The following is a 22011-nucleotide window of genomic DNA, read 5'->3' as shown; positions in this document are numbered from 1 at the left end:
CTTAGAAGTGCCCCATGGAGGCACTCATATTTAGCGCGCCACAATACTAGCACCTGCTCTGAGCTGAGACAGGAGCCCCAAACTGGCTACTCTCTGTTCCATCCACACACTCATTTCTCTGTTGCCCAACTCCACCTCTCTCACTGGTTCCCTACACCTTCTCTGTTAGTCAGTACAGCTCCCTGGCTTTGACAGTTCTGTGCTGACATAGTGAAACAGTGTATAGCTCTGGAGGATGGAAGTAGCCTCAGTAAATTATATTTCCACTGGCTTTCCATTCCTGAAAAGTAAACTGTTGTTCAGACTCAGTTGCACTTAATGATCAGTTACAATATGTCTATGGAGGTCACAAATGCTTGGCAAAGACACAGCTAATCATTATATGTGTTCATATGCAGCTCAACATAGATCTTGACTATATATGATATATCAGTGGTTCTCAAACTTTTGTACTGGTGATCCCTTTCACACAGCAAGCCTCTGAATGCAACCCTCCGTTATAAATTAAAAACACTTGTTTATATATTTAACACTATTATAAATGCTCGAGGAAAGTGGGATTGGGGCTGGAGGCTGACAGCTCGCAACCCCCCAGGTAATAACCTCATGACCCCCTGAGGGGTCCTGATCCCCAGTTTGAGAACCCCTGTGATATATGGATTACACAGTTTTAGCATATCAGAACTCTGGCACCAGAATAAAGACCTTTTCTTGCATTGCTAAAACATGTTGGCAAGATTTCTGTAGTCCATTAGGTACTTTATGTAAAGTAATATAGACCCAAGTTTAACCATAAGTTAAAAAAAAAAAAGCATAAGTACTTTACTGCATGTCCCAGACAGACTCCTGCATATTTTGTTGCAGCGGCAGTTGGAATACAGTGGCTATATCCCATCCTCTTGATTGCAAGATTTTGCAGTTTAAAAATAATAGTAACTTCCAAACTGGTGTGCAGTGCAAATTATCCCACCTATCTTCCCTGCCATACTTGACTAGTGCAGGCATGCACACACTTACAGAGCAGACACTAGGAGCTTACCCTTAGGCTGTACATTTGGTGTGTCCTAATAAGCACACTTTTGAAATCTCTATGAAAATATACACAGAGCGCACTCCTATAGAAGGGGCTCAATATCTTATTGTGGGAAAAGAAAGAAGTAAAATACTGAAAACAAAATAGAAAAGTGTAGCTCTCCAAACAATAAGAAGTTGAGGGCTGGAAAGCTCGCCTTACCACGAGAGACTGAAGAAGCTCAATCTATTTAACTTAGCAAAGAGAAAGTTATGTGATGACTTGATCATAAGTACTTACATGGAAAGATGATTTCTGATAGTAGAGGGCTATTTAATCTAGTGAACAAAGTATAATTAGTTCTAATGACTTGAAACTGAAGCTAGGCAACTTCAGACTAAAACTAAGTGTGACAGAGCTTCCTCTCCACCTCGATGGGTCCCACGCTTCCTTTTAGAGGCGGACTGGGCTACTCCTCTTTTCCCTCAGGATTTTCCCCACACTCCTGGGTGGAAGGGGAAGAGGCAGGGAAGCCTCTCAGTTTCAGGTAGCCCCTCTGGGACTGGTGGCAACAGACCAAACACCCGGTTCAGTCTATCCCCTCTGGCAGGCTCTCTTCCCTCACACCTCCAGGGCCTGGAAGGGCTGTCTGTACTGTTGGACAGGGATTCTCCCACCCTTTGCCTCTGTACCTGTGTAGCGTCTCTCCAAATGCTTGTCAGTATTTGCACTGCCCGGATCTCCAGTAGCTCATCTTCCTCCCTAAGCTCCTATTGCTGGGGCTTCTCTGGCTGGAGGGAAGGCTTTTAACAGGATCTGGAAGACCCTTGATTGGCCCCAGGTGTCCTAATTAACCTAGAGTAACCCCTGTTCAGCTACCAAGGGAAAAGGGACCTGCTTATCCTGAGGCTAATATATCTGCCTTCAGTACTCTCCTGTAGCCGTCTGGCCTGACCCCATCACATATCCCTCCCCTCGCTCAACACCATGAGGTTGGGCAACTTCGGTCATCAGACAGTGTACCCGTGACAAGCCATTTGCATTGCTGTGGCAGCTTCCAGCCCTGTGTGGAATGCTGAAGTGGAACAGTTGGAGAGACAAGAACCACCTAGTGACCACTGCATTCTTCTCTTTGTTCTATTGCATCCATTGGAGGGGGGCATGGTTGATCACGAGGACAAATCGCCAGCCTAGCAGGTAATATCATAGAGTTTCCACGGCCCACTTGATGGCGAAGCACTCCTTCTCTACTACTGCATATTTTTGTTCCCTTGGAAGGAGTTTTCTGCTAAGATAAAGGATTGGATGTTTGTCCTCTCCGACCATCTGTGACAGGACAACCCCCAACACCACTTTGGATGCATCTGTCTGTAAAATGAATTCTTTATTAAAGTCTGGGGCTATGAGCACAGGGTTACTGCAGAGGGCTGTCCGCAGGTCTGTGAATGCCCCCTCCACTGCTTCGGTCCATCTCACCATGTCAGGGCCCCAGGCCTTTACCAGGTCTTTCAGGGGACTTGCTCTGGTGACAAAGTGGGGGATAAATCACCGGTAGTACCCTGCTACACCTAGGAACACTGAGACTTGTTTTTTCCAGTTTGGCCAAGGGCAATTTTGGATAGCCTCCAGCTTATTTAGTTGGAGTTTTACTACGCCTCTTCCTATGATGTATCCAAAGTAGTTGGCTTCTGCTAGCCCTATGCCACACTTGGCCAGATTGACTGTGAGGCTGGCCTGCCTTAGGGTGTTCAGCACCTCTTCCACCTTTCCCAGGTGAGTCTCCCAGTCTGGGGTATAGATGATCACATTGTTCAGGTAAGTGGTGGTGTAACTGGCAGGGGGGCACAACAGCTTGTCTATGAGGCACTGGAAGGTGGCTGGGGACCCATGCAGCCCAAAGGGGAGAACAGTGTACAGAAATGGCCCTTCTGGTGTGGAGAAAGCAGTCTTTTATTTTGATTCTTTGGCTAGAGGGATCTGCCAATACCCCTTTGACAAATCCAGGGCGGTCAGGAACCAGGCACTGCCCAGTAGGTCAACTAACTCGTCTATGCAGGGTATAAGGTATGCATCAAAGTGGGATACCTTGTTCAGTCGGTGAAAGTCATTGGAGAACGTTGTGTTGCCATCGGGTTTGGGCACCAGCATGATCGGGCTGGAACACTGGCTCTGTGATCCCTCAATGACCTCTAATTCTAACAGTCTCTTCACTTTGGCTTTGATTTCCTTCCTTTTGGCGGCTGGGACCCAGTAGGGCCTTATCAGCACTGTGGCCCTGGGGCTTTGCGATCTAGTGCAGAACTTTGAGGCACCCACTGTTAATCTTTAGCAGTGATTGAAATTGACCATTTCATCCCACTCTTTGATTTCTGTCACCTAGGCAGTTTTTGATCAATGACAATGTTTTGCCTCTCACCCCAGGACTACTTAGCTTCTTTCAAAGCCTCACATGCAGGACCTTGTTGAAGGCCTTTGGGAATCTAAACACATTTTGTCAGCCTCTTTTATTCCACTATTTTATTGACATGTTCAAAGAAGTCTTAAGAGATGAGACAAGATTTCCTTTGCAGAAATGAAGCCACTTATAGCTCATCATATCTTGATCTTCCAGAAAGTTTATTATGCTATTTTTAGTTATCGTTTCAACCAATTTGCTGAGCTTCCCTACTGGGGAAAAGACAAAGCTCTTGTTTTGCCAGAATTCTGTGGCACAGGAACAGCAAACAACCCTCCACATGGACCCCCACAGGACTATTTCCGTACCTTGGCTCCAGTGGGCACTGCCCGGGTGGGCAGCAGGTATAGATGTTGTGTCCTTAGATGTTCACAGCAAATAGCTTCATCAGTGTTTGCATTGCGGTCTCGCAAGTGATTCTTATTTGATTTGTTTAATGTTTAATAGTGGACATTGAACTTGATGCTGTTCAGCATTAAGGGCAAGAAGCAGTGCTGATGAGATGGACACAGCAGGACTGACATGAACGCATAGTAAGTGCTATAGTAAGTTGATGTAGGAGACTTTGAATTCATATTATCTGTGTTATGCTCACTTTATTGTATGGAATTATTTCAGTCATGTCCAAGTTACCTTGTAGCACTATAAGTGACAACCTTTTCTGTATACTGATTTTGGAAGCTTGTTTTAAATGCCAAAAACAAAATTAAGGCAATGATCAAACTCCCATATCTGACAATGATATGACTGAGAGATATACAGGTAGTTAAGCATTCAGAAGTCACCAAAAGTGGAATGTAGATCCCCATCTGCGCTGCCTGCATGAAAAAGTCATGTTATTTCAGAGTCTGAATAAACATAACTGTAGTAATAATTGTACCATAATGTATTCTGAGAGAAAATATATTAAGATCTGTCACAGGGTTCACCCACCACTAGTGGCGCCTCCTGCAGGCCATCCTGGATTAAATCAGCCATTTTGTAATCCCCCTTCAGCAGTGTCTTCTCCTGCCTTGTCTTGCTCTGCAGCCTGCTCTCTCCAGGATCTGCAGTCTCCTCTTCATAGCTTGGCCCTCTGACCACGTCACTAAAGTCCTCCCCTTCCAGAAGATTCAGTCTTTCCAGAGCAGCTGTCTGGCTGACCTCTCCAATGCTCTGTGCCACTCCGCAGGGAATCCAGGCCTGCCCTTTACACCAAGTTCCAGCCCAGAGACCCTGTAATAAGCAGTCACAGTCCTCGTACAGTCCTGCCTCTCTGCTGCTCTTTCCCTGGATTTCTTCCTAGATATATGGCTTCCTCTCTCTCTGGGTTCCACTTCAACTCCTTCCACTCAGAGACTGACCACAGCCTTTCTCCCTGCAGTTTTCCCCAGCAACAGCAACCTCCCTACACTGCAGCCACCATGGGACACTTAAGCTGTGCAACGAAAATACTGGATTTATTAATTAAGTGTAAATTGTCAAGAAACAACCATCTGCTCTGGAATTTTAACAGATACATGGGTTTTAGTTACACAGCACAAACAACTTGAAGAGCTTGGTTATGTTACTTTCTTTTAAAGATACAGATTTAAAGAAAACCTCAATATCCATTTATTTATTTGCTGTCGGGGTCTGTTACCTGCACAAAATTCTTTATGACTCAGACACTCAAGGGCACCCACCCTTTCCCAGTTCCTAGGGCTCCAGGCGAAAAGCACCTAACTTTACCCGCCTCCGTAGACTCCAGGCAAACACCCTTTCCCTGTGCACTCAGGGATTAATCTTTTGTGGGTCTATGGGGTCTTTTATCAGTGAAAGAGCCTTACAAAGTAATATACTACATAACCTTTGTTTATTAACAATTACCAAAACCGGACTGCACATGCTACACATACAGTGCTCACCACTCCCAATAAAACAGATGAACTTTTCTTGATGGTCAGTCAGGATCAGGTCCATTAGGGGGACTCCAGTTTCTGCCCTGTGTCATTGGCAGAGTGTTGAGGTCTGGCAGCTCTGATCTTTGAGGCTGTGTCCTGGAGTTGGTTCCCAAAGAACTTCCTTTTGGACCCCAGTTTATGTAATGAAATTTGAGTCCTATTTAGCTATACCTTAATCAATTATTGTACTAAAATTTTACTTACCAATCCTAACATAGTGTAACAAAAATCTTTAACCAATTATATCCCACTATCCTAATTAACTTACACCTAGCAACATTAATTATACAGCAGACAGAAACAATTAAAGAACCAGACAGAGACTATACAGGCAAACAATAGGGAATTGGGGGCCATAATGACAAAACAATAACTCAATGAGGATTTCACAACCACAACTATTGATAAATATCAGAGAGGTAGCCATGTGAGTTTGGATCTATAAAAGCAGCAAAGAGTCCTGTGGCACTTTATAGACTAACAGATGTACTGGAGCATGAACTTTCATGGGTGAATACCCACTTCGTCGGATGCATCAACACTATTACCTTTATCAACCAAACTTGTAATCTCATCAACAAAAGATATCAAGTTAGTTTGACATGATCTATTGTCTATAAAGCCATGCTAATTAGCATTAATTGTATTACCTTCCTTTAATTCTTTATTAGTCAAGCCATGTATTAGCCTGTCCGTTATCATGCCTGGGATTAATGTCAGATTGAAAGGCTATTATTAACCAGGTCATCCCATTTATGACTTTTAAATACTGGCACATTAGCTTTCTACTGGTCTTCTGGAACTTCCCCACTGGTTTAAGACTCATTGATATTCAACATTAATGGTCCAGGAAGCTCCTCGGATAGCTCTTTTAAAATGCTTAGATACACGGTACTGGACCTACTGATTTAAAATTTTATCATTTTAGTACCTGCTGTCTAACATCCTCCTGAGAAACTAGTGGAGTGGAAAGAGTGTTATCATCATCATATGACATAACTACATCATCTGCTTCCCCATGACCCACAATACAGAACAGAAGTATTTATTGAAGACATCTGCCTTTTCTGCATTTCATTGGTAAATTCTACCGTTTCCATCTACAAATGGACAAATACCATTCTCAGGTTTCTTTCTGTTCCAAATATACTTAACAAATTCTTTCTGATCTTCCTTAACTATGCTAGCCACAGATTTCTCCTTGTGTCCTTTGGTTTCCCTTCTAAACTTATTTTTTACAATTCCAAGCCTCTGATTTGTATTCATTACTATTAATTTCCCCTGGTCCATGGTTGATTTGATTTTCCTTCCTTCATTCCATGGCCCATTTTTTGCTTCTAGAATCATAGACATTTCCAATGCTGCACTGTCATTGGCTTCCCACCATGACTGTACTTTCTGATCCTCTCTGCTGGGAGTTAATGCTGATCCAAACAGCAGTGTAACTGTGGGGTTTTGCTAGCATTAGTCTCTCTCCAAGAGACATGTTGTGTACATCAGCTCTTCCTAGGCACACATGCCCTCTTTCTATTGTGCTCTAATCATGTAGTCTTTCTATATAGAGGTTTCCACAGGTTTGGAGGGGTGAGGCAAGCAAACAGCACAGTCACCAGAACCCTCCATGTGGCCCCCTGCTACCTCCTTCCATAGGTATTGGCTCTATTCTCCACCATGTGGGTCGACAGTGGGCATTTGACCCTCCATGCCAGAAAAGCAGTTTAATCACTGTTTGCTCTGCATCCTTGCTAATAACTTCTATTTGCTCTGTTTAATGTTTAATAGTGGACACTCTACTTAATAATGGTAAGTCAATATAAATAAAAGGCAAGGAGCTGTGCAGATTAGATGCATCCAGCAGGATCCTTCTGATTGTACTCTAAGTACTGCCATAATTTTTCAAAAGAGGCATTGAACTCATATTAACTGTGTGAAATGCAGTTGTTTGTATGGAATTTCATTTAAGTATGGGTGACTTTGTTCACTATACCTGTTACATTTATCCTGTGAGTGGAGCCTTTCTTAAGACCCCAGTGAGCCAGCAGAAATTGGTGCGCTAGTGGAAACAGTCTTTGAATGAAGGCATTTAAAAAAAAAATTATTGGGAACATTTGGGACTAGATTAATATAGTGTGTTAAGATATGGCCTGAGTACACCAAAAATGTGTGGGATTTCCTAGAACGCATTAGCCGACACTGGAGCTGTGGAAACTGGGATTTTCCCTTCTGCAGAAAATTCTGACATTCAAAAAAAAATGGTTCTGAATTGGAACAAAAAGTCAAAAGTTTGAATTTTCCAATGAAACAAAGTTTTGCTCCCCACAAAAAAGTAATTTTTGGTCATCTGAAATGTTTCATTTTGATAAAATTAAAAGATTTTGTTTCCGTTTTGACTTTTTGGTATTAGTTTCTTTTATATTGTTTTTATTTTACCTTATATTGTTTTATAAAATAATATGAACATAAAATAAAATACAAAACAATCTTATAAGCATAAAAGAAAAGAAAACAATACAAAATATAAATATAGAATAGAAATTTTAAAAACACTTTTGATTTCTTTTCTCAGTGAAATTTCTTTTCTAAATGAAACATAACCCTTTGGAACATTTCTATTTTGATGAATCAGCATTTTCTAGTGGAAAAATGTTCCACCTGAAAATTTTCAACCAGCTCTAGCAAACACATTTAAAATTCTAGCATTAACGAAGCAAGTTGGTCTTTAGCACATGCTAGCTGGTTGAGTTGAAGCCTAACAGGAAACCTGTTACCTAGGGACAGATAGAAACAGAAAAAAGAAGGAACAGCATAAAAACCAAGAAAGGGCAAATCCCTAAGTTTCTGACACGCGAAGAACCTTTAGAGCTGATTTATGCCTGTTATTATGATGCTATAGAAAGCTCAGGACCATTTGATATCCTCTTTTGCTAAAGGTCACCAAATTACAGTACTGAAAGTCAGGGACGGGTAACTTAGTTTTGATGTGCCAGACAGGGCCCTTCCCTATAAACTTTTTCCAGCTTTAGATAGCGGGCCATATTGCCATTTGGATCCAGATTCTACTGCAACACATTGAAGTGTGTGCATGTGTCGTGGAGTGGGGGGGACTATCAAGGAACTGGTTCCTGTTCCGGATTGTTGCTGTCAAGCCCCAGCAGAAGTTATACCTGCAAAAAGTGCAGCTCCAATTTGTGCCATGGGCATAAGGTCCCTAATTCATCTTACAGCAGCAGAGGAACATCATAGTGGATCTTGATTCTGCTAAAATTTCTCCCAGCCTACTCTCATCCCACCATCTTTCATAACGTCCTCTCTCAGCAACACACTTCTGCTCTAAGGTGGGGGATCTCTGAGCAGCATAAAGAGGATGGTGCTAACTGAAGAATCCAGCCCAGAGTCTTCTTCTACCAACTCTTCCTTTTTCCTTCCTCTGATTTCCAACATGGCCTGGTCTCCCAACCCCTGTGACTCTCTGGTCAGCCCCACTCCCTTTCCCCCCATAATGTCCCAGTTGGCTGGAGGGAGGTGGACTTGCCTTGAGGAGAGACAGAAAAATAACCATTGGATCACAAATAGCACAGGGAAGGTGGGAACATTTACATGACTAATGACTATTCTATTCTTTTGTTTTTTCAAGGGAATAGTTCCAAAGGAGAATGAAGTCTATCCTCTGTCTGTGTGTGTTACTTGCTGGACTTCATGCTGTTGTCCAGCCTCATCACGTACCTGACCACCACAATGACCAGGATGGTCAGACAGATATTAATCCCCCACAGCAGCTTACCCCAGTTGGAGACAATGTTGTAACTGAAAACACGACCTTTCTCCAACTAGCTCCTAGCAATGCTGACTTTGCATTTAGATTCTACAAGCAGATTAAATCAGGAACAGCTGACAAGAACATTTTCTTCTCTCCTCTGAGCATCTCCACTGCCTTTGCAATGCTGACATTAGGTGCCAAGTCAACCACACTGAGTCAAATTCACAAAGGACTCTCCTTTAACCCGACAGAGATGGAGAAGAGGGAGATACATGAAGGTTTCATCATCTCATCAACATGTTAAACTGTCCTGACAGTGAGATCCAGCTGAATATGGGAAATGCCCTTTTTGTAGATGATCGACTGAAACTACTAGATAAGTTTTTGGCTGACATCAAAAGTCTGTATGAGTCTGAAACTTTTCCTAGTAACTTCCAGAATTCTGCAGTAGCTGAGAAATAGATCAATGATTATATAGAGAAGAAAACCCATGGGAAAATTGCCAACTTGTTCAAGTATCTTGATTCACTCACTGTAATGGTTCTTGTCAACTATATTTTCTTTAAAGGTAAGATGTTCTACAAATGGGTACATGACACACATACAGGCTATGAAATGCTGATTGGGATCTAAGACAAAAAACTCTGCTTTTTTTAAATTAAAGGACACTGTCAAGGTGGTTAGGTCTATGAGATCACCCAGGTTGACACTGGTCCCTTGTTAACGATGATAAACCTTTCCATGAAAGTTATAGCCAAAATGTCCAATTTGTGTAGTTAAAGTTGGGCACCATATTTAGTCACTTGAATAAAAGTGGCCTCATTAGCAGGCCATTTTCTGAGCACTTGCCTATTTCTACATAGTCAATAGGAGCTATAAGTGTTCACCACCTCTCTAACACAGGTCACTTTAATTTTACCATCTAAATAAGGAGTTAAGGAAGGACAGCATATTGCACAATTCTGTGCATGGTTTTAGGAGTATAAAATTTTTTTCTTTGACATTTTACAGTACCCGAGACACTCAGTTAATGGATAACGGCTGATCTGCTTTGCATATTTAGTTGCCTGATACTCATTCAAGTCTTCCAACTGAATGCTCTATAAATGATATCTGGGAACTCTGACAGGGTCTGTTTCAGACCTGGAAATTATCTTGATAAATGGAAAGCTGATGAATTGAGCAGGAAGTTGTCATGTGGGACACTGATGAGGTAGCTTACACAAAAGGAAATAGGCCTTATTCCAGCAACAGAGAAGTTAATGAAAGATTTAGAATGTCCTTCAATGGGAACTGGATCAAGCCTATAATGCAGAGGCTGATGGACAAATATGGTGAGCCTTACACTGCAGATATTGAGCAGGAGAAACTTAAGTTGTGTGAGGAAAATACTGGATTTATTAATTAAGCATAAATTGTCAAAGAGTGGTAGATAGGCTGGAGGGTAGAGATAGGATACAGAGGGACCTAGACAAATTGGAGGGCTGGGCCAAAAGAAATCTGATGGGGTTCAACAAGGACAAGTGCAGAGTCCTGCACTTAGAATGGAAGAATCCTATGCACTGCTACAGATGAGGGATCGAGCAGCTAGGCAGCAATTCTGCAGAAAAGGACCCAATGGTTACAGTGAACGAGAAGCTGGACATGAGTCAACAGTGTGCCCTTGTTGCGAAGAAGGGTAATGGCATTTCAGGCTGTAGAAGTAGGAGCATTGCCAGCAGATCAAGGAACGTGATTATTCCCCTCTATTCAGCATTGGTGAGTACTGTGTCCAATTTTGGGCCTCACACTACAAGAAAGATGTGGAAAACTTGGAAAGAGTCCAGTGGAGGCAACAAAAATGATTAGCGGGCTGGAGTACATGATTTATGAGGAGAGGCTGAGGGAACTGGGATTATTTAGTCTCCGGAAGAGAAGAAGGGGTGAGGGGGGATTTGATAGCTGCTTTCAGCTACCTGAAAGGGGGTTCCAAAGAGGATGGATCTAGACTGTTCTCAGTGGTACCAGATAACAGAACAAGGAGTAATGGTCTCAAGTTGCAGTGGGGGAGATTTAGGTTGGATATTAGGAAAAAAACTTTTTCACTAGGAGGATGCTGAAGCACTGGAATGGGTTACCTAGGGAGGTGGTGGAATCTCCTTCCTTAGAGGTTTTTAAAGTCAGGCTTGACAAAGCCCTGGCTGGGATGATTTAGTTGGGGATTGGTCCTGCTTTGAGCAGGGGGTTGGACTAGATGACCTCCTGAGGTCCCTTCCAACCATGATATTCTATGATATTCTATGATTCTAAGAAGCAACAATCTGCTCTGGAACTTTAACAGATACAACAGTTTTTAAGAAAAAGCTGGGACACCTGCAGGAGGGCTTAAATATGGAACTGTCCCTTTAAAAACAGGATGTCTTGTCACTTTAGAGTACTCCTAATGTTCTGCACAAGGTACGCAAACCCTTGCTTTTCCTGGATTCCCCCGAGCAGCCATGTTAGAGGTAGGTACAATCCAACCTAAATAAAATAACACGGTTTACTTTTCTCTATACTAGAGTAAATAATCCATCCTGTTGTTTTCTAAAACTCACAGAGAGTCCATATGTAGCTAAACAAAAATAAAACTCTGGAACTGTAAATTCTTGGTGCCTCTAATATTCCACCTGTAAAATAGGTCAATAATATTTACCTAGCAGACCGTGGCATTGTGAAGCAAAGTCACTGATATTTGAGATGCTCAAATAGAATATGTTATAAAACTGCAATCTTTAAGTGTCCAGAAATTTGACAACATTTTAACAGAGTTTTGTGTTTCTTTTTGAGCAGAGAAATCAACCTGTACATTCCAGCATTCTCTGTATCTGGTACCTCTGATGTGAAAGATCTGTTCGAGAAAATGGGTGTGATCGATGTATTCACTGACGAAGCTGATTTATCTGGAATCACAGAGAAAGCTAAACTGAAGATGTTGAAAGTAAGTTTGTAAAATAGAGATGGTGCTAAACTGATTTGTCTACTCTTATGACTTATATTTTAATCTTTGTAAATGACCCAGTCCTGCTTCCACAGACGTAATTGCAAAGAGACTCATTGCCAGCAACATAGAGAGGACAGGGCCACGAATTAGTGTATATTCTAGAATTAAGCATTAATTTGCCTATTACAGTTAATACAGAGGTACTCTGAGCACACTTCATCTTCTAGGACATTGATGTAGAAGCAAATACCATCCAGGAGGTGTACAGAGAAAAGCATAGGAGTACTTGTGGCACCTTGGAAACTAACACATTTATTTGAGCATAAGCTTTCGTGGGCTACAGCCCACTTCATCGGATGCATAGAATGGAACATGTAGTAAGGAGATATATATATACACATACAGAGAGAACATGAAAAGGTGAGGGTTGTTCTACCAACTCTAAGAGGCTAATTAATTAAGAGAAAAAACTTTTGTAGTGATAATCAAGATAGCCCATTACAGACAGTTTGACAAGAGGTGTGAGAATACTTAACATGGGAAATAGATTCAATGTGTATAACAGCTCAGCCATTCCCAGTCTCTATTCAAGCCTAAATTGATAGTGTCTAATTTGCATATTAATTCAAGTTCAGCAGTTTCTCGCTGGAGTCTGTTTTTGAAGCTTTTCTGTTGCAAAATTGCCACATTTAGGTCTGTTACTGAGTGGCCAGAGAGGTTGAAGGTTCTCCTACTGGTTTTTGAATGTTATGATTCCTGATGTCAGATTTGTGTCTATTTATTCTTTTACATAGAGACTGTCAGGTTTGGCCAATGTACATGGCAGCAGGGCATTGCTGGCACATGATGGCATATACCACATTGGTAGATGTGCAGATGAACAAGCCCCTGATGGTGTGGCTGATGTGATTAGGTCCTATGATGATGCCACTTGAATAGATATGTGGACAGAGTTGGCATCGGGCTTTGTTGCAAGGATAGGTTCCTGGGTTAGTGTTTTTGTTGTGTGGTGTGTGGTTGCTGGTGAGTATTTGCTTCAGGTTGGGGGGCTGTCTGTAAGCGAGGACTGGCCTGTCTCCCAAGATCTGTGAGAGTGAGGGATCATCTTTAAGGATAGGTTGTAGATCTTTGATGATGCGCTGAAGAGGTTTTAGTTGGGGGCTGTAGGTGATGGCTAGTGGCGTTCTGTTATTTTCTTTGTTGGGCCTGTCCTATAGTAGGTGACTTCTGGGTACTCTTCTGGCTCTGTCAATCTGTTTTTTCACTTCAGCAAGTGGGTACTGTAGTTTTAAGAATGCTTGATAGAGATCCTTTAGGTGTTTGTCTCTGTCTGAGGGATTGGAGCAAATGCGGTTGTATCTTAGAGCTTGGCTGTAGACAATGGATCATGTGGTGTGTCCTGGATGGAAGCTGGAAGCATGTAGGTCAGTAAAGCGGTCAGTAGGTTTCTGGTATAGGGTGGTGTTTATATGACCATCACTTATTAGCACAGTGGTGTCCAGGAAATGGACCGCTTGTGTGGATTGGTCTAGGCTGAGGTTGATCGTGGGATGGAAATTGTTGAAATTATGGTGGAATTCCTCAAGGGCTTCTTCTCCATGGGTCCCGACGATGAAGATGTCATCTATGTAGCACAAGTAGAGTAAAGGCATTAGGGATCAAAAGCTAAGAAAGTGTTGTTCTAAGTTGGCCATAAAAATGTTGGCATACTGAGGGCCATTCAGGTACCCATAGCAGTCCCACTGACTTGAAGGTATATATTGTCCCCAAATGTGGAATAGTTGTGGGTGAGGACAAAGTCACAAAGTTCAGCCACCAGGTTAGCTGTGACATTATCGGGGATACTGTTTCTGATGGCTTGTAGTCCATCCTGGTGTGGGATGTTGGTGTAGAGGGCTTCTACATCCATAGTGGCCAGGACGGTGTTTTCTGGAAGATCACCGATGGATTGTAGTTTCCTCAGGAAGTCAGTGGTGTCTCGAAGATAGCTGGGAGTGCTGGTAGCGTAGGGCCTAAGGAGAGAATCCATATAGCCAGACAATCCTGCTGTTAGGGTGCCAATGCCTGAGATGATGGAGCGTCCAGGATTTCCAGGTTTATGGATCTTGGTTAGCAAATACAATACCCGTCGTCAGGGTTCTGGGCATGTGTCTGTACAGATCTGTTCCTGTGCTTTTTCAAGGAGTTTTTTGAGTAGATGGTGTAGTTTCTCTTGGTAATCCTCAGTGGGATCAGAGGATAATGGCCTGTAGAATGTGGTGTTAGAGAGCTGACTAGCAGCCTCTTGTTCATACTCCAACTTATTCATGATGACGACAGCACCTCCTTTGTTAGCCTGCCACACACACAAGTGAAATGTCAACTATTGCTAACATAAAATAATTCATGAGTAAAGACATATGATGGTAGTTTGCAAACAGGGACTACAAACAGGACTGCATTAAGGTGAACTAGGAACCTTTTAGCTCCTGTCTGTAGCCTCCACATGGGGGAGTTACAGCACAGCACTTTGGTGCACACTCCTATTCACACCACAGTAGTTTGACCTGGAGACAGTGTAGAGAAGCCCCAAGTGAGTCGCCCAAGGTCACAGAAAAGGTTTGTGGCACCATCCTTCCTCAACACCCTTCCTGATACCTTTCCTCCCATTAAGTAATACTTTTTTCCATGAGTAGCCACAGGGACCCTGGATTGTGGTGCCACTCAAAGTAAGAGTAGCAAAATCTCACGCTGAGTTAGTAAAAGGAAAAGGAAAAATTCTTTCGTGTTTCACTAGGGACAAGGAAGAAAGAGTTCTCAGTGTATTTCAAAAGTCTCAAGTGAAAGGAACAAATTAACATTTGGACTATGAAATACCCATTCATACTACCCAATATAAAAAATATATTAGGCAAAACCACACAAGAGGTTCAATTACCTGGCTCCTTTCTCACCTATATCATTTGTCACCATTCATCTTGAACTGTCTTCAGGTTTCTTCTGAAAACTAATTCTTTGCTGCATAATGCTATTGATTATTTGTGAGTAGGGCTAGATAAACATTTTCAACAGAAACTTCTGGCAAAAATATAGATTTGGAAACACTGAAACATTTTGCAAATTTGTGTTAATTTTGCCAAACTATTCATTTTGGGGGAGGGAATTATTATAAAAATCAAAACATTTTGTTAACTTTTTTTCTAAACCAAACCCTTTGGTTTGGGTTTTTGTTTGTTTGTGACAAGTTTTTGTTTCAAAATTTCCTTTACTTTTAGCTTACAAAATATTCAGAAACATTTTTTAAAATGGTCAAAATCAGAAAAGAATCATTTTGATTTTCCTAAACAAAATGTTTTGTTCAACAAAAAATAATTATTTTCAACATTTTGAATTTGCCAAAAAAACAAAACATAAGGACATAATCACAGCCATACTAGATCAGACTAATGGTCTTCCAACAGTGGTCAGTGCCAAGTATTTTAGAAGGAATGAACAGAAAGGCAATCATCAAGTAATCCATCCCCTGTCATCCACTCCCAGCTTCTGGCAGTCAGAGGCTAGGAATGCCCAGAGCATAGGATTGCATCCCTGACCATTTTGTCTAGCAGTCACTGATGGACCTATCCTCCATGAACTTGTCTATTCTTCACCCAGCTATGTTTGTGATGTTGAGATAACTCTTCTGTTGTGTTCTAAGAGAGCCCCCTTCAAGAGGTCAGAGAACAAGAGGTGAGATTCGTTCAGCTCCATCTGTAAAAATTAGTTGGACCTAACCCTTCCAAATATACATAGAAAAAACACCCATTGAACTCAGTCTTGCAGTTATTCTGGTTTTGTTTCAATAGTTTATTTTCTTGAGATTTGGTTTAAAAGTTCATCCCCAGATGTTGCTCCATGTTCTATACTCACATTGTGATCTTTGCTTCATTTTCTTGTAGGTTGTTCGCAAGACCCTGGTGGATGTTCATGAGAATGGTACTAAGGCTGCAGCAGTCACTGTGATGGAGATTATACTGCTGTCTGATACATCTCCTCCTCCTCCTCCCATTAAACTCAACAGGCCCTTCCGGATGACGATTCTTGAAAAACCCACCCAAAGCACCCTCTTGATGGGGAAAATCATAAACCTTACTGAAAAAAAAACTGTCCAGCCACTCTACATGCCCCAGTGATTTGGATGAGTGGTGTGCAAATTCGCATGAGCATGTGCATGTACAACCGACCAATTGGTGCTAGTGACCGTAACTGAATTGTAATTGATATAAATTCCATACAAATAAAACAGGACTGTGGTGTCTTCATGTCTACAGACAGCCCAGTACTGCGTACTGGGCATGTATTATAAGTGGGGGGAAATGGGACAGTGAGGAAAGAGCAGGGGAGATCACAGGAAAGTTGTTTGAAAGCGGTAAGAAAGGTTGGCGGAGACATCAGAGGAAAAAGTGCTGCTTGGTCCCCTCTTCCACCCCATCCCCCTTTACCGAATAAAGAACTGGGGCACTTCGCAGGATGGGAGAAGATTTAATTTATCCTTCTGTGGCCCCTACATGGTTCTCTCCTAGTCCCAAACTCTCCACCTCCAATCCAGATTTCCTCACATCATCTCCCACTACATTGTGCCATTCTCCCCCTAAAACAATTCATTCCATTCTCCCTTAGACTCAACCTTGCCAGCCTAGGCCATCCCACTCCTGGGCTCTCTGCAACTCCCTCTAGCTCACCCCCCAGCTTAGGAACACCCATTTTCAGGCTGAGAACACCTCTTCTCCCTGTCAAACCCCTCCCACGATCACAGCAATGCCTCTTAGCTCTGAAATCCTCTCCCACCACAAGCTCCAGGGCTCAGAACACAAATATATGCAAGCCCCGGAATAACTTTTCCTGGGGGTTATAACTCTTCCCCTTCCAACCTGACAGCCACCACCAGGCTTAAAATCTCCTTTCCTCTAAAGCTCAGATATCCCCACATCAACTTCCCCTTTTTGGTGGACCTAGGGAAGCAGGACCAGAGACTTCAAGGTGTCCTATACTCTGAATAAGCCTCCCAAAAGCCTGGAATCTCTGATCTGTTCTCCTTCCTCACTACAATCAGCTCATATGCTGTAGGAAATCCACAGACTGGAGATTGTGGGGAGAACAGCAGAGCCCCATAGACACTAATGTAAAAAAGACCTAAAACTGACTGCATTGCTTGACCCTTGCCACTTCTATTTCCCACTTGCTGACAGGGCCAGGAGACTCTAGGAGCAGGCAGCTAAGTGAACTGAAGCCTCACAGATTTGAGGCAGTTTCAGTGCCACCAGGAGTCCCTGTGACTGCAAGTGATACTGCTTCCTGCAATATGTCAGCCACTCCATCCACTGGGCTTCCACCATCAAGTGGACCAGGTCTGACACACAGTGAAGACGCCTTCTAATGAGGTAACCTTTTACCTAGTAATACAAAAGCCAAGTGATCCCAGTGTCACAGGCAGGTGATGAGATGCAGTCAGACTATTTCCAGTGCAGTTCCCCCTTAGTCTGTAATGAAAACAGCTGGAATGGTTTAAACAGGATATTGTGTCTTGTCAGTTATGAAAACATGATAATTAACTCAAAGTAGACATTTGAATGCTGTGTATTATTTGCACTGCAGCTTCTCTTTTGAAACCCAGCGTTGGCATCTTCCTGATACTTCTTTATTGTCTGCTTTCCTGGAAACTGTCTTCCTTGGTAAATTGTTCCAACAGATAATTACTACTCTCATCATTACAAAATTATGCCTCATTTCCAGTCTGAACTTGTCTAGTTTCAACTTCCAACCATTGGACTGTGTCATACTTTTCTTACTAGACCATTATCAAATATTGTTCCCCTTGTGGCTATTTATAAATTGCGATGAAATCACTCCTTAACCTTCTCTTTGTTAAGCAAAATAGATTGCGCTCTTTGAGTCCATCACTATAAGGCATGTGTTCTAATTTTATCTAATCCTCTAATTCAATATCCTTCTAGAATTATGGACACCAGAACCGGATACAGCATTCCAGTTGCAGTCGCACCAGTACCTAATACAAAAATTAATTGACCGCTCTAGTTCTACTTGAGATTCTTTTTATGCATCCATCTTTTTACATATATATGTAGCCCTTTTGTTCACAGCATCCCAGTGAGAACTCAGGTTCAGCTGATTGTCCACCATGACCCCCAGATCTTTTTCGGAGTCACTGTCTCCCTACACTCCTTGTTCCTACATATTTACATTTACATTTAGCTGTATTAAAATGAATATTGTTTGCTTCAGCCCAGTTTACCTAGTGATCAAGATTACTCTCTATCTCTGAACTCTCCTCTTCATTATTCACCATTCCCCCAATTTTTGTGTCATCTCCAAACTTTATTAGTGATGATTTTATGTTTTCTTCCAGGTCATTGATAAAAATGTTATCTAGCTTAGGGCCAAGAACCAATTCCCCTAGGAACATGCTTGCTTTGTGATGATTCCCCATTTCCAAATTACTTTTTGAGACCTGTTAGTTAGCCAGTTTATAATCCAGCCCCTAAAGCCCCTGCATTAATCCAGCCCTGACCACCAGGCTCACAATCCCCTTTTCTCCACAACTCTAACTCCTACTCCCATTCCCAGAACCTCCACCATCAACTCACACTTGTTGCTAGATACAGAAAAGCAGGAGCAGAGGCAGCAGGGAGGGACTGTGGCTGTAGGGAGCCTTATACACCCATAAAACATCAAAGAAGCTGGAAATCCTCCTCTGTTCTCCTCCCTTTATTGCTTGCAGTCCAGGTGCTGCAGGAACTCTAGGAGCTGGAGACTGCTAGAAGCATTGCAGAGAGCACTTAGATAAATGGCAGCCTAGACACTAGTGGCAGCTATGTGAGTCCAGCCTCACAGATTTTGAGCAGTTTCAGCTGCACCAGGAATCCCTGTGACGGCAAGTGATGGTGCTTCCTGCAGTGCATCAGCTACACAACACAATGTAGCTCATAGCTGTGCCATTATTGGTGGAGTCTGGCTCCTTTAGCCGCTCATGTCCACTTTCATTTTTTCTCAATGTTGTAATTCAGTCAACTCATAAATCACCCAAACTCCCCTGGAACAGAACCTTCCAAAAGGCTTCTATGAGATCTTTGCTTAAGATGCAAAGTGTCTTATTTGAGTTGTTCTGACCTAGACTCTTTACATAGGTTGTGACTAGGGGGCAGGGAGGGAGGCATAGGTGGTGTATCTACTGGAGCTTATGTTCCAGGCAGCCACACAAACTCATTGTCTTAGCTCACTCCTGCAGCTTCCCTTTTCAGACCCAGCTTTCTCACTGGCCAGCTGTGGTTTCTTCCTGATTCTCCTTCATTGTCTGCCTTTCCTGAGGATTTTCTTGCTTGCTCCTATCTAAATCCACTGTCTTCAGATCCTTCAAAGGCTTCACAAACATAGGTTTAGTTTATTGAGACAAACTCTCTCCCAGCAACCATACTAGGAGATAATTGTCTTTCTGGTTCTCCAAATTACCTACCTCCAAATGAGGACTGAACATTGGACTTACAATTCTCCACTCCACTTACATTTCTGATTGATGGGGATGGTAACAGATCTCTTCCTCCAATATTGGCTAATGGAATATCTCATTTTACCACCCAAACTGGTCTCCTAAGCCAGTGGTTTCAATCTGGGGTACACTCAACAAAGGTCTGCCAGGGAGTACATCAACTCATCTAGATATTTGTCTAGTTTTACAAAAGGCTTCATAAAAAGCACTAGCAAAGTCAGTACAAACTGAAATTGCATAGAATGACTTGTTTATACTGCTCTATATACTCTACAATGAAATACAAGTACAATATTTATATTCGAATCGATAAAAGTGGTGTTATGGAGATAGCTGGGAGTGCTGGTGGCGTAGGATCTGAGTGGGGAGTCCACATATCCAGATAGTCCTTCAGGGAGAGTGCCGATTCCAGAGATGATGAGGCGTCCAGGATTTCCAGGTTTGTGGATCTTGGATAGTAGATAGAATAACTCCGGTCGGGGGTTCAAGGGTATGTTGATTTGTTCCAGTGTTAGTGTAGGGAGTGTCCTGAGTAGATGGTGAAGTTTCTTAATATATTCCTCAGTAGGAACTGAGGAAAGTGGTCTGTAGAATTTGGTATTGGAGAGTTGTCTGACAGTCTCCTTTTGGTAGTCACACCTGTTCATGATGACAACAGCACCTCCTTTATCAGCCTCTTTTATTATAATGTTAGGGTTGTTTCTGAGGCTCTGGATGGCATTGCGTTCTACACGGCTTAGGTTTTGTGGCAAGCAATGTTGTTTTTCCACAATTTCTGCCTGTGCATGTCAGCAGAAGCATTCTATGTATAGGTCCAGACTGTCATTTTGACCCTCAGGAGGAGTCCATTTGGAGTTCTTCTTCTTGTGTTGTTGATGGGAGGGTATCTGTGTATCAGTGCACTGTTCAATGTTATCTTGAAAGTATTCTTTGAATCGGAGAAGGCAAAAGTAGATTTTCAGATCACTGCAGAACTGTATCTTCAGGACCAGACTTCAGAACCAGACTTCAAAGAGAAACTGCTGCACTTCAGTTCATTTGCAAATTTGACACCATCAGCTCAGGATTAAACAAAGACTGTGAATGGCTAGCCAACTACAAAAGCAGTTTCTCCTCCTTTGGTGTTCACACCTCAACAGCTAGAAGAGGGCCTCATCCTCCCTGATTGAAGTAACCTTGTTATCTCTAGACTAATTCTTGCCAGCATATTTATCCCTGCTTCTGGAAATTTCCATTACATGCGTCTGACAAAGTGGGTATTCACCCACAAAAGCTCATGCTCCAATACTTCTGTTAGTCTATAAGGCGCCACCAGGGCCGGCGCTTCCATTTAGGTGACCTAGACAGTTGCCTACGGAGCCAGGATTTGGAAGGGCAGCATTTTGCGGCCCTTGGTGGCAATTCGGCTCCGGGGGGTCCTTCCGCGCTCCGGGTCTTTGGTGGCAATTATGCGGTGGGTCCTTCACTCGCTCTGGGACCCGCCGCTGAAGTGCCCTGAAGACAAGGAGAGCGGAAGGACCCCCCCACCGCCGAATTGCCGCCAACTGGGAGCGCGGAAGGAACCCTGCCAAGGGCGCCAAAAACCCTGGCACTGCTCCTGGGTGTCACAGGACTCTTTGTTGCTTTTTACAGATCCAGACTAATACGGCTACCTCTCTGATACTTGACAATATATAAAGGGTTTCCTCCTTGAGTAAAAGTGGGAATACTCTCAGGAAAAATCCTAGCAGAAACTGTCCCTCTACTGGTTTCAGAGTAGCAGCCATGTTAGTCTGTATCTGCAAGAAGAACAACGGATGATCACTTGGTGAGAGATCCACTGGACTCAACAAGATCTTTTAGGATATGAGTCTGACTATGGTTATAATTATCACATAGGTTTTGTAGGATTTCCATATCATGGATAATTGTAACTTTACTTATTGCTTTAACAAATTGCCCACTAGCCCCCCTCCCCCCCGTGCGGCCCTATAGAGCTCTATCAGCTTGATGGGGCCTCAGTTTAACATCACAGAAAGTTATAATACTTGGTCACTATTCTTTTAAAGAAAACCACAGTATCAGTTCATTTCACGTGTTTGGCTTTCATCAGGACTACTGTAAATCAGTATAAAATCTCATCCAACAGAGATGCTGCATATTACTGAAATTGTCTGGCTAACCAGCTGCAAAGCAAATGTCCCATTTTTCAAACAAGCTTGCAGTTCACTTAAACTTCAAATATAGACTTGTTACATCTAAATTAGTCTGATCTATGTTAGAAATTTCTCTTTCCCGGTATATTCAAAGGCATTCTTTCTTTTTGTCATCAGCTCATTGGGAAAATCCTTTCGATAATTTGTTGACCAAGGAAGACGATTTTTTTGTGGATGAAAAAACAT

At 42.5% G+C, this 22011-nt stretch overlaps 1 protein-coding gene across 2 annotated transcripts; it reads left to right on the top strand.

Moving 5' to 3' along the window:
• Nucleotides 1-11525: 11525 nt before the first annotated feature.
• On the top strand, nucleotides 11526-21995 carry LOC142046787 (alpha-1-antitrypsin homolog). 2 transcript variants are annotated; one of them, XM_075065672.1, is made up of 4 exons: nucleotides 11526-12105; nucleotides 16026-16062; nucleotides 17316-17507; nucleotides 21943-21995. In XM_075065672.1, exons 1-3 carry the CDS (start codon nucleotides 12028-12030, stop codon nucleotides 17501-17503), a joined length of 303 nt encoding a protein of 100 aa, XP_074921773.1. In that variant the 5' UTR covers nucleotides 11526-12027; the 3' UTR covers nucleotides 17504-17507; nucleotides 21943-21995. The 2 variants fall into 2 exon arrangements, with proteins under 2 accessions (XP_074921773.1, XP_074921772.1); XM_075065671.1 differs by lacking the exons at nucleotides 17316-17507; nucleotides 21943-21995 and having other exon boundaries at nucleotides 16026-16259.
• The last annotated feature ends 16 nt before the right edge of the window (nucleotides 21996-22011 follow it).

The sequence above is a fragment of the Chelonoidis abingdonii genome, chromosome 4 (genome assembly GCF_003597395.2).
Source record: "Chelonoidis abingdonii isolate Lonesome George chromosome 4, CheloAbing_2.0, whole genome shotgun sequence".
Lineage (NCBI taxonomy): Eukaryota > Metazoa > Chordata > Testudines > Testudinidae > Chelonoidis > Chelonoidis abingdonii.
The sequence above is the reverse complement of the archived record's forward strand: the minus strand, read 5'-3'. Positions and strand labels throughout refer to the sequence as shown.

Bases quoted from the DNA above. Each gene is read 5' to 3' on its own strand.
- LOC142046787 (XM_075065671.1), top strand. From the start codon at position 12,028: ATGGGTGTGATCGATGTATTCACTGACGAAGCTGATTTATCTGGAATC. The intron at 12,106-16,025 runs GTAAGTTTGTAA...ATTTTCTTGTAG, and splicing joins CTAAACTGAAGATGTTGAAA to GTTGTTCGCAAGACCCTGGT.